Source organism: Balearica regulorum, chromosome 10 (assembly GCF_011004875.1).
Source record: "Balearica regulorum gibbericeps isolate bBalReg1 chromosome 10, bBalReg1.pri, whole genome shotgun sequence".
Classification (NCBI taxonomy): domain Eukaryota; kingdom Metazoa; phylum Chordata; class Aves; order Gruiformes; family Gruidae; genus Balearica; species Balearica regulorum.
Window position 1 is genome coordinate 3,995,475 of NC_046193.1, and position 19,696 is coordinate 4,015,170.

Here is a 19,696-nt window from a genome sequence, read left to right on the forward strand (position 1 = left end):
AAGGCAGCTGCATGCACGTATACCTTCTCAAGTTCAGTACTCTGTACTATAGCAAGTTTCAACACTGATTAACAACACTACTGAAATGCAGTGAAACTTCATTGTGCTTAAGCTTCTAGTTTAGTTTATGTTAACTAGTAAAAAAAAAAATCCTCAAACTGAAAAAAAAAAAAGGTTGCCTGTTATTTCACTTGCCTACAAATACACAAGTTAACACTAAACATTTGGCAAGTTATATTGACTATTATAAAACCCAAAAACCTGGCACTAATTTCAATCTAAACCTGCTTTTAAACCTGAAACCAAAGTGACCAGTCTCCCCCAAACCCCTATCAAAACCTCTCAGTACCACAATTTCAGACATTTTCAGATTTCAGGTTTCCCTAGGTTTTCCTGATCTACGTGGTGTGCTGAGCATCATCTGCTTTAGAAAAATGTAAGGAAGCAAAGTACTTTGAACTCAGGGAAACAAGAGTTTGGGGATGAAGCAAATTTATTGTTCCAAGTATTGAAATTAGGGAGTATTTTAAATCAACAGCCACACACTTCATGAAAATCCAGCTAGTTTGAATGAACAAATCCGGGTAACCCCTAAATAAATTGCAAAGCTATTGTAGCATGGTATTTCTATATCATAGAGCCTCGCAGTTAACCCATGTTTAGAAAATCAAAGATGCCCTCTGCATAAAGGACAGGCAGAAAACAGCATCACTGAGGTACTAGTCCCATTTCTTTCAGGCAAATTACTGCATAGATATCTAAGGTTAAGGAGTTCTGACATTTTTCTGAACAGCTTTTACAGTATCATAAGATAACATAAGGAAAATACATTGTATTTGAACCCAAAGAGCAGCATATTAAACATGCACTGGTAGAAAACATCCTGTGTGCGATTTGAGATGTTGAAAGTACCATACACAACTTGGATGTTAATCTAAAAGCATTTAATTTGACTTCATTTCTTGTGGAAAAAAGTCTGCATGGTCTTATTCAGGAAAATGGAATTCTCAACATTCAGCTGTGGTGGGTATAACATGGACATACACAGTCTTCATGTTCAAGTTCTTCATGGAGACATCCTTTGTGATCTCTGAACCAAGAAAACGAGAGAAACAGGACACAGTTAGTGCTCTAGGTAAAACTAAAACCACTTCATTTTTATTTTTTTTCCCCCCTTTATTCAGGCAGTTCTGCTGGTTCAATCAGAACGGGACTGGGACAGAAACTGCTCAGCTCAACATTCCCTCCTGGTAAAGCCCAGCATGTTAAAGGAAGGTCACCACACATCAGGATTGCCACAGCAAGACTCGAAGATACTGTTCTAGGTTACAAGGTAGAATTTTTGGAAAGCCTGTGTCAGCTCCCAGCTCCACATCCACACAGAGTAACACCTACTTAAGAAAATTGTTTTATAATGCAATGATACGAAGTCAATATTATAGCAATACAACACATTGCACTGAAAAAAAAAAGAAGAGTCCCTTGTAAATGTTACATGAGAACAGCCATACTAGACAGATCAGAGATCCAGCTCCTCCAGTATCCCATCTCTGACAGAAGACAAGTATCTGTGAAGAAGTACGAGAACAAGAACGTGCATACATTAACTTGAGTTCTATTCGTAAAGCAAGGGTTGTAGTAGTATCTGCTGAAAAACTAATGTTGCAATCTTGTCAAATATGCAACAGGCTGATTCAGAGTTTGTGATTATTTATGAAACACACACACAGAGTAATCACACTTTGTGGCTACAGAGTCAGCTGCAAAGCTGGCAGGAATGGCAATCTCTTTCACTATTCTTGCCACCTTACAGAGCATTTTCCCTAAGAAGGTAGACACTCACTAGCTCAATGCTTCCCAGCACCCATCAGCTGTAGCAAACTACCCCAGTAACAGAGCACATTGCTTTTGCTCCACAGCTGTACCTCCCAGTATTCCACACAACCTGAATAGCAGACACACCAGAGGTGTCTCTGAGAAACTTCAAAGTGGTAAGGAACTTCAAAGTGGCAACCACAAATACATCCACTGAAACCAAAGGAGAACCCTATCAGGGGTTACAGTGTTACTCTGCACACTGGAATCCCTACACACACGCAAATACAAGATAACTTTACATTTTGGCTCTAGTGTTCACACAAATGACAGATTACTAACATTCGCAAGGGCCAGGTGTTTGTTCAGTAGAAACCATTTAGTGCATACTGCACTGTATCACAGGACTGACGGCCAATATTCACGCTGCTCTAACTTGGGCTCACCTCCAGCTGAGGCACTGCCTGTGTGCTGGGGCAGGCGAATCTGCAAAATGCGCCCACGGAGATAACGTACAAGCAGTTTAGTTTTCAGTAACATGATGTCCAAGTGAAAACTGATTCTAGAAATGGCAGCAAGAAGTTTTGTTTTCACATTACGGTGCGCCCACGCCTTCTAACATTAAGGCCCTCATCTTTCTTCCAAAAATATTTCATTTTTAGGCTGAGCAGATACAGTCTGCATCAAAGTTTAAAAGCCACCTAGTAATTAAATAATTAAGAAGCCCATATGGATCACAGTGGTACTGTTTTTAAGGAGTTCTCTTCCAGTGTAGTGCTCTGCTCTAAGCAGCTGAATATCCCTTTACAGAACTGCAAGAGCAGAGGTACAATCCAATTCAGCTTCAGGGCTTTATTCCCTCATTAACCTTCCTTCCCTCCCCAGGAAAACATTACATCAGTATGTAAAAAAGTTGTTTTGGTCTACAGGAGCAGCAAAACAAACTACAAACTGGGTCTCAAAGTCTTTTTTTAATTATTTATTTTTAAAATCCTGAAAAATTAGGAACTACCTGAAGCTACTATTTCCAACAGTGTTTAAAACAATAATTACTATTAGAAATTGGAAACTTGATTTATCAACAAAATGTAAGGACATCCTCCTTTCTGTGCCAATTCCTCCAAAGGAAGGCTTTGAAGTTATCGCATTAAAAACGATTGCTTTCATCCCAAATGGGTCTCTGAACCAGCTACCTGGAACTCATGTTTCCATCTCATGAATAAGCAACGCTCACTACTGTGACATGTATTTATAGAATATTTTTCCAATATTACAAAGGGAGTTGAAACCCACATTTATTTCAGAAAAGCTGGCAAGCTTTTGTGCAATAGACAGCAGATGCCCAACTGCCTGTGCCTTACAACATTTATAAAAATAATGTTTTCAAAACTGATAACTCATTTTCCACCAAGGGATTATTATTTTTTTCTTTTTTATAAGAGGCATCAGTCTTCCAATTCACAGGTTATTTTCAATCAAACGGTTCAAATGGCTGACAGCAAGTAATTTTTATTTTTAGAATGCACCATAAAAAACTACTCAAAAGACTGAAATTTTTTTGTTTTGAAGGTAGGACCTTGAAATATATTGATAAAAGTTGCAACAACACACATAACCATTAACTAAACCAATGTTTTCCAGAGGCATCAAAATATTAGTTTTATATACAGCATTTATTTATCATATAAGGAGATCTGAGAGAAAGTATGACCATTTCAATGTTTACACCATAAAAAAAAATGTTGTTAGAAGAGCTGCATGATGAGAATTAAATCTGAAACAGCAGCAGCATAGCTGTATGGCATAAGCATGTGTCAGCTACACAAATAAACCTCCAGGACCAAGTTCTCTACATTCTGAGTCTCAAAAAAACCAAATCAGTTGTTTTAGCCTTTGAAGGGTCACCAAATGTCATCTTTGACATTATCATAAATTGTCATTTATATACTTTAAAATAAAGTTTAAGTAGTTCCGAAGAATTCATACTACAGATACGTTATAGGTAAAGGCATTTTAAAAATCCTAACTTAAACTGAGACTTAAAGGCTATAAATTTCCCTGTTTTGTCAGTTACTCCCCTTTCAAAGCTCAAAAGTTTTCTACAATAGTCATCTTAGTGCCTTAACTAAAGCATAGCCTGCTGTGAACCCTTTTGCCCTCTAACAATGACAGAAACCAAGAAAGAAATACATATGACTTCAATTGCACCTGAATGGCTGAATTCCTAGTCAGCAAGGTTTCACACATAAATACATTTTTTGCTTATGCAAATGAAGTGCAGTTGATATATTTGGTCCTTACACCTTGTGCTGTTTCTAAACACTAGTCTCCAGTTCTCTATGTTTGTTTTCAGCACATTATTTTTAACATTAGCTCAAACTATCACTAGAAAATCTCATCAACATTTGAGATCTAGTTTACTTACAAAAATAGCTTTTGAATAAACTGAGTTCAGGTGACATGAAATAATAAAGCCAACAACCAGAAGTTCATGACAGAAGAACCTTACCGGCTCTGATTCCAGCCTCTCCTACATGAACCCCTTCACCCAGATGGGCAGCCAAATGACCTCAGTTTTAGCCAGCTACACTAGTGCTACACAAGGGAAATTTATCCCCTCCTAGGATTAGGTAACTAGTTCTAACAAGATGTCTAACCCTAACATGTGGTACGTTAACCTTAATTGTCAGATGTCCTTCCCAAAGCTCTTGTAAATCATGCCGTTATGATAAACTGGAGACAGAATCCTTTACATCATGTCATTTGAAGAGCTGAATTTTCCCAAATACACCGAAGTATCTGGAGTTTCTACCATGTAGTTTCCAACTCATTCTTCCTGTCAAATCAACCCAAGTGGTTCTCAGGTCCGACTTTTTAGCACTACAGATGGCTGCATCTTTAGTCTTGTCTTTCTCATGAATCAGAAATTTTTGTTTCTAAGCCTCGCCATCTGTCTGTGGCTTTGAAAGATTCTTTAACATTTCAGATACACAACTCAGGAAGCTTCCTACTTCCCAGGTATTCTGAATGAACTGCAGCTGCCGTACCCTACTGAGTCTGACCTACTCACACAACTCTAAAATAGATCCAATACTCTTTTCCCTTAACTCCCAGTCTCCAAAAGGAAGAAGAAAAAAAATCTGCAAAACCATGAATGTCACAGGAACAATTTGAACAGGTTCTTAAAATATTCAGACTTTAGAGTTACTCACTTCTAGGAGGAGATTCACACTCTCTTAGTCACAGCAGCACGTAACTACCATTTACATTGCTGACTGACCTTTCTGTTTTAAAGGGGAGAAACTTTTACAGAACTTGTCTTGGCCATTTCATGAAGGCAATGCATTCAAGCTTTGAATTTATAAATGTATGTCTGTGCTTATATTGAATATTGAATTACCGGGCAAAATTAGAAACTGATGTGTGAATAGTGTGCATTTAGTAATTAAACCAGATCTCAGGTTACATTAGCTACTCCTCAACAAAAACTTGCAAGTATCCTTGGACAAGCAAAGTTTGTGCTTACCCTGAGTTTGTGCTTCATCTAGGAACAGCTGTAGCCTCCTGCTTCTCAGCCCAAAAACTTTTGCTGTCTCATGTAGAAGACCTTGGTATGTTAATCCATTCTGACCAACAGGGTTTTCCATTAGAAGAGTTCCCACTGTTCCTTTCTGACATTCTGAACAAGACAAACAGTTGGATCACTATCGGTGAGGAATGATACTACTTTGTTTATCTTGGTCAACTGAAATTTAGGATTTCTTCTTCTATTTAATCTCTATTTTTTAACAGCGCTGAGTCATTACCAATACCAGCCTACTTACAGATATTCACTAAGTTCATGAATTATAGAATCAGAAGTGTAAGTGATTATCAATGGCTTGACAAACAAAAGAAAACTTTGCAGAATTCTTTAAATCAGTCAACTAGATAACCTGGAGGTTGAGAAACACAAAATATTTCAACAAGACACACAAACGACTACCAACTACAAAAGTTCACAAAGTACCTTCTGATGAGCAAATCCCCAGTTAAAACCCACATTTTTTGACCCATTTTTTGGCCAGGCTGGATGGGGCTTTGGGCAACTTGGTCTAGTGGAGGGTGTCCCTGCCCATGGCACAGGGTTGGAACTGGATGGGCTTTAAGGTCCCCTCCAACCCAAACCGCTCTATGATTCTATGAAGAGAGCTTTTTCAATGGGAGGTTTCAGAGCAGAAGTTACAAGATTAGCAGCTGTGGAAGGTGTACATACCTATGCTCCAGATCATGTTAATACAATTCATTTGGCTTTTAAGTAGCCCTAAGAAATGTTTCAGTCTGTTTACAATGTCTCAGTAAAGAGCTGGTGGCTCCTTCACCTCTCTGGTTTTGGTCAGTTTTAGACTCAGCCTTTTAAAATAAGCTGCACAGGTGAGGTGATGGTCAGAAATAGGAAAACAATGCTGAAGGGCTCATGTTTAAATGCTGTCCCTTATCTCAAACTGGCTCTCCTTTTTCTTTTATGAAAAGAGGAGGAAAAACTAAGTATAAACATTGTGTTTGCTAGAAAGCACATACTAGGAAAAAATAAAATCCCCAGCTACCAATGAAAATATATGTGCTTATTTTCATCAATAAGCAATGGTGTCCAAAACTTGTATCACAAAAAGCTCAGCCTGTAAATGAGGAGAGATCAGTATCCTACCTACCTTGTGGTTTTGCATTCATTAACTGCAAGTTGATATACTGGCAGAGCAGAGCATCAGGAGAGCTCATCAGAGCAGGTGCTGACCCTGTTGTCACATGGAGAGTCTTTCCCCTGAGACTAAGCAAGTCAGTTTTGTTTATCAGTTCTGAAACAGAAAATGAGACCAGTCAGGCCATTACAGGGAAGCGAGGTCCAGTTCTCACTCGATTAGCTGACAATGACACTTTCTAGCTGCTGACTCCGTTGTGGAAGCACCTCCCTCTTCGCAATTCCTTGCTCAAAGAGCATTTCTCCATTTTGAAACATGGAATTTGTGCAGAAATATTTTGTTTTCTTAAAAACACAGAGTACTTCCTCTGCTGTGGAAATTAGCTCTTATATAACATTTCTTATGCCCATAAATATAAAATATGATTACTTATGCAATAGAAGTAGTTAAAGAATTTAAAACAAGCAAGAAGTTATTCACTTAAGCCAACCATTTCTATCTCATTAAGACTATGATCTCTGCCTCTACCCCAGCTTCCCTAGCTGAAGCAGCACTAGCCATGTGTTACTACACAACATCGGGACATTTCCCTCATTAAACTCCAGATGACAATAAATGTAAAAATCAGTGGCTGGTTAGCTCATGAATAATGCCCTCAGCATTAACATTTGTCTTTGGCTCAGCAGATGACTCCAGCCATGCACGTTTAGGAAATGGAAGACCAGACCGAAAAAGAGAAGCTATGTCTCAAAGGATTTTAGAAGGAACGCCAGCACCCTGAAAGCACTCAGATGATAAGCTAACGAGGTTTCTGTAATACAAATGAAATACATAGGGCCGCATTCTGCACTACCTACAGGAGCAGCTGCCTGTCTATCACAGAGGTAAAAGAAGCTGCCAATAGCTACAGCATTAAAGATACAGAGAAAGAACATCACTCTGCTACAAAGCTTTTGCAGCTACAGAAGAACTCCAAAGACAAAATCCAGGAAGAGTTAATAAATTTAATTTCTTCTAAGAATTGTGCATTGCCTGTACATACAGCACATGCACATCTGTCATCTCTTTCCAAAACGTTTTTATTCCATATCAGCCCTATTTGTGTGCCACAGAGCCTAAGCTTTGCAAAGCTTATTTTCCATCGGTTCATCGCAATGAATTTCAGAGGGGCAGAAGCAGCACTCCTCTTTCCAGGGATGTTTATAAACTTAAAAATATAAATAAATTTAACAAAGCCAACAAAACCAACCCCAGACCAAATGAGAAAAAACAACCTAAACCAAAACAACCCCCCCAAAGCCCCTCAAAAGGTAAAAAGCAATCACAGGGTACAAGCTCTCAAAATTTTGCCAACTGCCACAGAACATCAGAGCACGATGCACCACAGAAGGCTTGTGAGACTGCCCTAAGGAAGGATTAAGACCTCAGCTGCATCTAAGATTCTAAATTATTATCTTTTAAAAATCAATATGTGTGTGTGTGCGCGCGCAAAACTTCATTTCTGCTTCTAAATTTCCCTTTTCAAGACTGAAGACTTTATGTTGGTGGCCATCTGCCAGCTACCCAAACACTTCTTGGGGACATCCGAGGTGCAGGCACATGCTCGAGCACAGGAGGGGGCTTTGCTTTTGGTTTTACTTACAGGAAAGCAAGAAAATAATTAAATTAACGAGTGGAGAGGAATTAACAAGATTTCATCACATGGAAAGGGAGTCAGCAGCACGTTTTTCCTAGCGTGACCCTAAAGCAGCATTGCTCACCATCCACATAAAATGGGTCACAGGTAGGAGACAGCAGTAGTGAGCAGGGGCTTTACAGAGTGAGAAATGCACGGCCCAAGTGACAAAGCGTTTGCTGGGCTCTGTGCAGATCTGTGCAGGGCAAAGGGCACAAGCTACAGCAATGCTGATTTGCACATTTAACAAATCTAGTAGTATGCATTCCAGGACCATTGACATTTTCAGAAGGAAGAGCTCATGTGCAGTGCTGTCAGTGGAGTCGGTTCATATAACCCTCTAATAGGAGCAAGAAAAAAAACTAAAGTGGATAATTTTTTCATATATAACAATATACTTGAAAACAAGCAGGTATAAGTGCTCATCAATATTAAAACCACTTTTAAAGTCAGTTCTCCCTGCAGCTGAGATTTAAGTGGTAATAGTCTTCTCAGGTACCTTACAGCCTCATGGCCTTTTAAAAATTAAAGATTAAAAAAAACTTTTTGTACTTCTGTTCAAAAAACAGTGCTAAGAATAGAATTTATTTTTTTAATTAGTCATCTGAAAATTATAAAGATGAAATAATACATGAACTAAAAAGTTTGTAGCGGGGCTTTTGCCTCACCTTACTTCCCCTCCCTTTAAGCCCAACATGGTTTACAGTTTTATTTACTCCCATAAACAATTTAAAAAAAAAAAAATCAGCCTCTTTTTTCCAATATGGGCTACTTCCACAAAAGCCAAATATAACTCAAAAAGCATTCCCAATAAGAAGTTTAGAGAGTTTCCAGCTTTTCAGTAATCTAAGCAAAAAGAAAGTCAGACAGCTGTTTTTACCATCTGACTTGAGCCCAGCCTCTTTCCTTTAAATGATTAATTTATCTTTTATTGTAAAAAGAGACAAACTCTATTCTCCATTTCTGAAGTTCAGTACAAATCCCAGAACCTCGCTCAGTGCTTGTGCAGTAACTCAAAATACATCAATACGCTGTTGGGGAGGAAATGTTTATCCTATTATTTCAGTGTTGCACTGGAAAACAGGGACATGACATATTTCAGCCTGCCTTAATACAAGAACTGTCTTGATTTTGTGCCATTATGCAACCCTAAGTAAATCTTCATTACAATTAGAAAACAAGATAATAAATTACTGCAAGTAAAGTGGACAGCCCTAAAAACCACAGGAAGGAAAATAGGGAGCCAGAAATATGGTTTTACTGGGTCACAATTTTATTAACACACATGGGAATTCAGCAACAATTTGTCCAGAGTGCATGACCTTTCTCTGCAACTCCTCTCAGACAGTGGCCGATACGAAGCCCTGCCTCATGTAAAGGGACCCTGGAATCACCATTAGGCCTCACCTAACGTTACCCTATAAAGCAAAGGGATTGTATCCAAACCAAATGTCAGGAATGTCGATGCTACTCTCTAACATCTTTAAGAGCTATTTTCTTTGTAGGTGCCTCCAACCCTGACGCCTCAGGAAGCTGTTATCTTCTGCTGATCAATACTTATTCAAGATCTCTGCCAAACTGCACAAAGAGCAAATTTGATAATCTAATCTTTCCAAGGGAATTTTCATGTTGCTAATAAGAGGGCAGGGAAAAAACCCACTCTGCCCAGACCACTTACAAAGAGTGAAAGATTAAAATCAGCATGCCAAGATGGAAAGTCCCAAAAAGTACCTACACGGCAAAAACAACACAGAAAGGAAAGAAATAAAGTCTTTGTGCCTACAGCAGAAAAGAAGCTGGGAAGGTTTAGATTTTCTTTATCACTTCCTTTAGGAATTCAGCATTAATAGATTTATGCTGCATCCTTTTGTCCTGTTAGTGGCAAAAACCAAACCAAATAAGGAGTCAAACTGCTCACAGTCTTAATGAGATGAGAGTTTCCCAACTCTTCTTGGCCTTTTGCAGGTCATCTCTTGATATCTGTGACGGTAAGGAATTGTCCTAGTACATACCCACCTCTGTATGCACACACCAGACTGCTATGAAATGTATCACTACTATTTGGAAAAGGATTTCAAGGAAAACTATTTCCTCCTTTAAAACGTAACCGAAACTTGAGGCAGGTACTAAGGGATCCAAAATTTCCTATAAATCATGTATAACTGAAAGCAAAGCGTGATCATTTTGTATGATAGACCTATTCAGTTCAGTTGGCCACACTGGAAAAGAGGTTTTATCAGCAAGATAATGGATTACATCAGATATAAAAACACCCAAAACATTCTTCTAGAAACACTTTCAGGAGAAGACAAGTTCAAAACCTAAAGGTAGAGATGGTAACAGTGGCATCACAGACACAAGTAAGACTCTTCTCCTACTGATATCGTGGACGGGCATAAACTGGTGATGCTCAGCAGTCCTGTGGGCACCCCAAAACAGCCTTTCACAACACCCAATTAAAGTACCTCCCCCTTCGATGTTGCTTCAGTAACATTTCTATGAAAACACACTAGCAAAAGTTTCTGTAACCGTCCAATTGCCATTTTTGCAGTTATTTTATCATTTGTCACTCATTTTAGACTTAGTATGAATGGTGTGGAAAGTTTGAACTTCAAGATGTGCTTGGAAATAATGCTAAGAACATACAGAGAGTTTACTATTGCTGATGAAACATCTCTAAAGTCATAGCACGGCATGGCCACTGTTAAGTACTCTACTTGCTGTCTTTCCTCAGTGAACCGTTTGGTTATTAGTGTAATCTTGTCCTCAGTGTGCTGATCTTTAAGTTGCAACTTTTTCTGATGCACTGAAATATTACACATAATGTAGTAATAAACCAGCATCTTCATCTCAGGAGAGAATGCCAGTTTGCTGGCAGGGTCTCATACTCACTAATTGCAACATCTTTCATAATGGTTTTCTTCTCCGTTTCAGCTATATTATTTTTGTAATGACCCAAACTATGATATAGCCTGTAAGTCTATGGATAATCCATAGAAGATATTTTACATTCTCATGCCTTAACAGAGGCTGCAAAAATATTTGATAGGTTTTTCTAAGAAGAAGAAATACAGAGATCCTCAAATTTCTCTAGGGTGAGAAAGCAACACTTTTTCATCTACAGATAGCAGTTTGCATTCACTTTCAGTTCTCACCCTGCCCACTGAGGCATTAGGGGGAAAAAAAAAAAAAAAAAAAGCATGTGAAAGCTGATGGCAGCTCGCCATCAATATATAGCATAGCCTGGACACCATGGAAATGCTTTCTGAAATAAATCAGATTTTGTCCTGATGAGAACTGCGATGGAAATAAGATAAGAGCTGAGCATCATCTAGCAGCAGCTTTTGGAAACATTTTGATGTGACTATAAATGCAGTCCCATAACCTAACTACTATAAAATAGAATATTTCCTTACACATTTTCTTGTTAATTTTGTATATTAATAGAAAAAATTCCACAGTAAATAACTCCCAGCTACTGCTAGAAAGACTTTCAATTTTCCTTGTCATACTCCATTTACCTGTTTTTCCATTAAAAACTGTCAGGTTTGAATTTTTAAGACCAAAAATCCAGGAGACAGCATCTACAAATCCAGTGAAGTTCAAGGTATTATCTCCTTTTGGATTTTCCAGCAGCAACACACCATCTAAAAACAACATTAAGAAGTTAAAATACAGTTTGGAAGCAACATCAAATTTCAATGATTTTCTAATGACTTTTTTCCAATGACTTCCAGGGAGTTTCTAAGCTAACTTAAAACTGGCAACACTACATCTTCCAGAAATATTGTTAAATTGAAAGGTAAAAAGGAAAGAAAACGGGGAAACGGACTTGAGCGTACTTCAGATTTAGAGTATGGAAGTTATAAAAATGTCACTGCTTTGTTAATAAAACTGAATTATAATCCAGTATTATATTGATTAAAAACTGACAGACTGCGTGCCCCAAGATGTTCACCAGCTTATATAGTTACGTTCATTACCATTCAGCAAGCGGCTCTGTAACCATGTGAAACAAGGCACACTTACTTTGACACACAAACTGTAAACACATGTAGGAAAAAAAATTCCAGAGAGTGCATTTAGATTTCTCTCCTTTGAATATATAACGCAACCTTGTAATACTTTTAACAATATCACCGCGCTCATCTTTTCATTATCCAAGACATAGCCATTATATTCTCTAGTTTTAAGTATTCTTTTCAGCTTTATAGTTACCACCTAAGTTTTTCAAAACCAGTATCTCCTCCAGAGAAAGGCATCGCCTACATCTACAGCACTACATCAAGAATTAGAAGTTCTGAAGGTGCACTCTCCAAGCATGTGTAAATATAGCATGTAAGCCTCCAAACAGATATTCACATACAAACCCTTCTGCAGAACATAAACAATTCCTGTGCACACCTGAGTATCTACTTCAGGTCCACATCAGAAGACATCGTGGACAACATCTGGTTTTGCTTTTAATAAACTTATTTTCAAGAATTATTTAAAGCTACTATTGAAAGGGAGTTTGCATCATCTTTCAAACAAATTCATGGCTCCAACATTCATCACACCTCTTTCCAAGCAATCGTTAACACCACCACTGACAAATCAAACCCAGTGTGTTCCCCTACCTTGCTCTGTCCCATTAACACAAACTTTGAGGTTGACGTAGGCACAGGCTGGACCAACACACTGACACAAACCACCTCTGACGAGTGTAATTTCTAGCTCTGATCCCTTCAGCTGAAGAAAGAGGAATATTACGATTATTTGAATATTTTTTTATTGAACAAACATAACAAAATGTTTTCGTTAAATAAACGACATTAAGATCTTGTCATCTTATGCATGTTTCTTAAGAAACATGACTTAGAATAAAATAGCAACTTTTGCCACATCTTCCTTCAGAGACAGAGCTCTTCAAATATGAATTTGTCTTTAGTAGAAGTTAAAGATATAGCAACATTTAATACATAAGAAACAGAATGGAATAAACAGCCTAATTTTCACAAGTGATGAGCAGGTGTGACAGTCTCCAAACTATAATCTGAAAGTGAATATACTTGAGAGGAACACTCTTCCAGAGGTAATTCAGAGTATCTGAAGCCAGGACCCTGCTGTCAGTTGCTGTCTGGAGAAGCCTTCATCTGTCCCCAAGGGGCTACCAAGAGCAACCAGTTGCCTCGATATCAAGTCTTTGTGAGTATCTCCCCATTAGCTGTTAGTGAATCAATTAAAACTGGAAACACTCCACCAAGGAACAGAACATGTCTCTTCCTGTGCAAATGAGAGACAGGATGAAGAGACTTGAGAATCTGTAGCAATACTACAGAAACAGAGTTATTTTGTAGAGGCCTCAAGCCACAACTTTAAGACTATGCTTCTTCCAAGCTCGGGTCTTTTCCTGCACTATGTCCAGGCTGGAATGGCACCTGCACTTACAATTTTCCCGAAAAAAATCACACTTTAAAAGATCTCTTAATTAAAATCTTTAATTGAACAACTATCACCCAGAAATCACTTATATGAACTACTGGTACCAAGTGGCCATTTAAGCCGATTTCTTTGTCAATTTAGAGAAGGTCTTTCGTAAGAGTCATAGGGTCAACAGACAAACGTAGAAGTGCCACTCTCTGCTGAGCTCCTATTACAAAGTGGGGAAGACACATATGGAGTGGCAAACCTCAATTCATGTTTACCCAATCTACCAGCAATTAAAAATTCATTTTTCAAGTAGCTGCTTTTCTGTCCCAGTATTTTCTGAGTAACTGCTGATTTTTTTTTGTCGTCTCAGAGCAAGTCTTTGGGAGAAGAGTTCATAATTAAGGCTTTGTATCAAAGAACAATCCAGGATAGTTCCACAGAAATAATGATCCTGAACATAATGACAATACTTGTAGAAGACAGACTGCATTTCATTTGTATCCCAGTCTTCACGTATATTTGACATCATGCAGACTTCTGTTACTCCTTTTAATAACTTCCAGAAATTTAGTGCAACGATCCTGTCATAGTTGACTTAACTTTCGCACTCACATGTGGAATTACACACTTGGTTCTTTTAACTTGCATCTGCTTTTGTATCTGAAAAGTGTATAATGGTCACTAAAGCATTCTCCATGTCAATGCTGCTTATTAACCCCCACCAGTAGAAGCCAGTTGACACACAATTCAAATTGAATTCCCATCTTCATAGTCTTTATGTCTGAAGCTGCTGGTACAAAATGCAACGCAGTTATGACTAACAAAGACAACTAAGCATAGCCACATCTGATGCACCAAACTACAAATTCACTGCACACAGCTGCAGCTATCCTCAACTCTCCACAAAGGGCCAAACTTCTACACTGAAAGGATTTCTGGAGAAGGGCTTTTTCATTTCAAGTATTTTTATTCACCGCTCAACATCACAAGCTAGTTGCAGCAGAAGACCGAGTACAGAGTCAAATATCTGCCCTAAGCAATCCATCTCCGCAGTTCCAGGGAGCGAGACATCCAAGGAAGACTGTACAGTTGCACTAAAATCTCAGTCATCTGCTTCTCTCTGCAACCTCTATTTTCAAGTCTGTGACAACAGTTCAGAGGCACAGCAAGTCGGTAAGCACAGTAGCCATTTAAACGTGCAGAAGGCAACCCATGCGGCCAAGATCACAGACTGACTCCACAGGGAGGTACTGCGTAGTGATTGAGACCCATTAAAGTAAAATAATAACAAACAACTCTGCATTTACTTACAAAGTTTCTCTTTGCCTCCATTTACTATACATAAACTGTATAGCTTCAGTACACAGAACTTGCAATAACTCCCTGCTAATGGTTTTGTTTGCAAAAACCATTAGTGCCCAAGATTTTAGGCTAACAGGTAGGCACTCTCAGCTGTATGACCATTGCAAGATGATTACATTTCTATAAACTTAGTCATCAGTTGCAACAGCCCCACAGAACTGTCATATATGGTGTTATTTCAGTTACAATTTTGAAGTTTTCCCAGTCTGAAATCTGACATTTGTGCAAGTGCATGGCCTGACCCACAAACCTCCTATCTCCGGTTTCCACACTAGCTCATCATTTCCAAAACTGAACAGATGTCTGGTTTTGCTGACATCCAGACAATAGCTATCAATTGTATCCATAATAACCAGCACCTTCTGTCAGGGCAAGGTTTCATCTTTACATAGACAGCATTATTTAAAACTAATCCAATAGACTCATCTTTCAGCTTCCCACAATGTTTTTCTTCACTAGAATCTGCTAAATTAAGATTTGGAAAATTGAAAAATAATGGGGGAGGGCACACGACACCACACTTGCACAGACATGAAAGCTTTCACAGAAAGACACAGCGACCAACATTAAAGCTCATGCGCTAGGCAGTTTCAGATGTAGGCAGGTAAGTGTTTCCCAACACTATGCATTTTTTTCCAGCTGCTTTTACATTCTAAGTCAGATTTGATGTTGACTTAACATCAACCTGTCTGTGAGCAGTATCCCAATCACATAAGCACTAAGAGGCAATAGCAAAATATTTACACTGATTTCTCTACCACAATATTCTCCACTTTCATGTAGTGTTTTTCCTTATGTTTGTCAGTAGATTCAACTAATAGTTTTGAAAAACTTTGATTCAAATCTATACAACTTTAGAAGTGTAATTAATAAATATAAAACATTTCCTTAACACAAACTGTGTAATGGATAAAATATGTGCCTTCCTTTCAGCTATTCTCAGACCCCCAAGCCATTTGGTAACCCAAATTTTAAGTTTGATATATCCTAAGTTCTTGTCTTTCTGGTCTAGCATGACACTTCGATTGAAGAATACTTCATCCACGATTCTGCTAAGAAAGCCTTTTGAATATAGTAAGTTTGAATAAAGCCATGGCAAAAGTATTCTCAAAACATGTCAGAAGGAATAATCAAAGAAAATAAAGGAAATATTCTTTCAGCAGAAGATTTGAACTAAGTAATCTGAGAAACTGCATTCTTACAAGAGACTGAACTTCAGCAACATGGGGGAGAAAAAACAAGCATCCTCAAACATTAATAACTGAAGTTGGTCTTAAGCCAAAAGGCACAATTTAGCCTCAAAGGAGAACATTTCTAATACAAAAGCATATTAGCTAAAGAATTCACAGCAACAGTATTTTTGCTGTCTAAACAATGCACTAATCCAAGTACAAATAACTATGTGTATTAGGCTTACACAAGCAACCACCCAAGATACTTATTTTGGTACCCAAGCGACTTCATTTTCAAAAAAACTACACATACAGACCACAACTACTCTCTTTTTTAAACCAAAAAGTCTAATATGGAAATTTACAAATATAACAAAATATTCACTATATCCCACAAATAAATATTGACATACTATTTTTCTGTAATTGAAGCACTTTCAGTTAAAAGCAGATAACAAAATGAACTATGCATTCAAAGATTCTTCCTTCTTACTTGGGTTGTTTCCTGGATGAGAACTTCTTTCGAGGTAGGCACCGGGTAAGGCTTCAGGGCAGCCTTTATTGTTGCAAAAATGAAATCCTTATGTTCCTTAATAACAGTATCCAGGTAATCACCTTCTGGATGTGATCTGTAGTACACTGTAATCTCATCTGTAGGAACCAGATTCCGCTGTTGGATACACCAAATACACTATTAATGACAGCAAGATGACATTCACATATACAAACTAAAAGAAGGATCCTTGTTAAATTAAAGAAAAAACATCTTGGAAAGATATTTACTGAACATTTATTAAAAGTTTCCAAAAAAATTTAGAATAAAACCATTCTGTTGTACAAGGGCAAAAGAGAGGCCTGTAACATGGCGAGTTTTTCTTCAAAAGATAATGACCAAAAAGCACACCTTACTCTAAATGTCTCACTTTCAAATTCATTTATCAGCTCTCCCCCTTAGTGAGCTGAAAGTCTACAAAATTTAGTCGGAGCTTTTCTTGATGCTCAAAAATTTTACTAGCCTCTCAGCCTGAAATTAAAGCCTTGGGTCTTTATTGAACAATTGCTCGATCAGCGCCATTTTCTTAACACCCAACAGTCTCCAAGGCATTTTGGGATTGTTTTGGAAGGTACCAAGTTAAATATTACTTAATGTCCCTCCTGATCAAAGGCTGTTTACACTTGTCATCACCCCTACAGTGACCACGCTTTCTCGGCACAAAATGCAGATACCGAATGCAACTCTTTCTGCATTAGTATCGTGGAGAGAAGGAAGTTACATTAGTTCAAAGTGCCTTAACATAAAGGTTGGACAGCATCATCTGTATGTACAATGAGAACAATTTAGAGCCGAATCATTAACAAATCAGTGTCAGAAATGCCTCCTGCAATTTGCTAAGACACAGGTTTGTTTCTTTTAGCAGTCCTAGGCTCAGATGTCTCAGCTGATGAGACCTGACCTGAGCAGGAATAGAACGCAACACTTGGCAGGAGGCAGGCAGGCCTGAGAGCTGCTTCACTGGGACTGAACCACTGCGATGGGGCTCAAGATAGAAAACAAGAGAGGGTCAGTAAAATAAATACATAAATAAGTTGGATAATGTATAGCAAGTTCATTGTTTGACTCCAGCTACTTAGTAATATGGAAATTCCAAGTGAAAATAGTAATTTGTAAGCTTTTATGTCTGATCAGAAAGCTATGTATGAGGAGTAAGTAACACAGGGCTTCATGCTTTTAATTAAAAAGGTCAGTTTCTGCTGCATATTTCCCAAAGATTGGTTAAAAGTAAATTATAACGTCTTGTTCCAAACCATTGCTTCCTAACCTTTTTGCGAAGCTTCTGGATGCGATTAATCACTTCCCGGGCAACTCCTTCATCCACCATGGACTGGTCTGGGGTAACATCCAGCAGAACTAAAACCTGAGGTAACACACAGAAAACAGTTGAATGGATGACAAACTTGAAACAAGCCAGTATTAATTCACTCAGAAGCTCAGGTACATTTTTTACAGAGCTCCTCACTTACAAAATACCATGTTGAAGAGAGTAACATCTCCAAAGTTCAGAAGAAAGGCCCCTGGAATTTGTTGGACTAACTGAACAAACAAAATCACCCCAACTTTCACCTCACCATTTTCATATTATTTCTAGAGGAACTCTTTCCTTAATCAAAAAACAAAGCAACCAGCCAAACAAACAATAAGATACCTGAGCATCAGAATGTGCCTCAAACTGGGCAGATCCTCCTGCAACCTGATCAAAGGTATACATGAGGCGAAGATCTTCCCCATGGAGTTCATGCCCTTCTACAACAATAGTGCCTGTAGAATTGGCGGATGAAGAGCATCTCTTAGAATCAGAGTGATTTTTTTTTTTAATTTAAAAAGCTTTAAACGAGTATCAAACACCAAGTACATGAAATGCAATATATTTGCAAAATAGTTAAACAGCTGTTAAGCACTAGAAAGAAACATTGAATTATCCCACACTCAGTTCAGACAAGCACTTCTACAGGCAGCAGAACTCACTCGCATGCAGATGCTCCAGCAACTGTTTATGTACCGTTTGCATGAAACTGAATAAAACTTAAAAATAACTTGTATACTAAATAAAAATCTACATTCAAGCAGTTAACTGAACAGATATAGCTGGAAAACTCACACCCACTTGTAAACCTGGAATTGAAGCAATGCTTTTAGAACAAAAAACTACTGCACGCATATCGGTTCAAATTTGATTCAATCCTCCAGAACAGCTTACTCTCTACTTCATTTTTGTTCTCACAATACCACTTAAACGGGAGAACAGTGTAAGATCAGTATATATGGCCACTTCTCATCTACTGTCAGCGAAATAATAAAAACAACTCTTCTCCTACTCCCATCAACATAAAATTTAATAGGGATAACAGAGAAGTAGGCTTTAAGCCTCCCTAAGTCTATAGAAGGATACTTTTGCATCTGTTCCTGCAAATGCTTGATTAATATACACAAATCAAGTGCAACTGCTTGATGTTTTTTCTGCTGAGCCAAGGGATTTTTGGATCTTCTCTTTTTGGTCAACATTACCATTGTTTAGTGGTTCTACCACCACATACCTGTCTCCTGGAATTCCTCCAGCTGCTCGCTCTTCAGCTCTTTGATTGCAGCCATGACAAGCTTAAACACACCTTTCAAACGCTTTCCAAGCACCATGTGATCGGGTTCTGCTCTCAGCCGGACTCCGTATTTATCTTTATTAGTAGATAATGTCACTTGACGTACATTAAGTTCCTATATAAATACACCAAGAGGAGAAAAAAATTAAAGAACAGCCATCTCTGACAGCTGTGTAATGGGTACAAAACCAGGGGCCATAGAACTAGGCCAGTCATAAGTCTCAAGCTGAAAATTTTTTATATGGTTGTCTCTATGACCTGTAACTTGCCAACACTGCAAGTGCAAATAAACCCAATCAATACTAAAACTATCCTTGAGCAGCAGATCCTGTCCTCCTCTTCAGCCTTCAGGTAGATATTGATGCTCAAAATGAGCCAGCAGTGTGCACTTGCAGCCCAGAAAGCCAACCGTGTCCTGGGCTGTATCA

At 38.3% G+C, this 19,696-nt stretch overlaps 1 protein-coding gene across 4 annotated transcripts in view; it reads right to left on the reverse strand.

The window, feature by feature from the left end:
* Window positions 1-475: 475 nt before the first annotated feature.
* The window catches only part of IARS1 (isoleucyl-tRNA synthetase 1), a 108,944-nt gene continuing 89,723 nt past the window's right edge, over window positions 476-19,696 (reverse strand). For all 4 annotated transcript variants that reach the window (XM_075762777.1, XM_075762779.1, XM_075762778.1 and 1 more), the window contains 9 exons: window positions 19,209-19,383; window positions 18,320-18,432; window positions 17,936-18,031; window positions 16,609-16,785; window positions 12,789-12,900; window positions 11,691-11,816; window positions 6,507-6,650; window positions 5,342-5,494; window positions 476-1,090 (listed from right to left, as the gene is read on the reverse strand). In XM_075762777.1, the coding sequence (XP_075618892.1) occupies window positions 1,008-1,090; window positions 5,342-5,494; window positions 6,507-6,650; window positions 11,691-11,816; window positions 12,789-12,900; window positions 16,609-16,785; window positions 17,936-18,031; window positions 18,320-18,432; window positions 19,209-19,383 (1,179 nt within the window). In that variant the 3' untranslated portion in view covers window positions 476-1,007. The remainder of the gene's footprint in view (window positions 1,091-5,341; window positions 5,495-6,506; window positions 6,651-11,690; window positions 11,817-12,788; window positions 12,901-16,608; window positions 16,786-17,935; window positions 18,032-18,319; window positions 18,433-19,208; window positions 19,384-19,696) is intronic.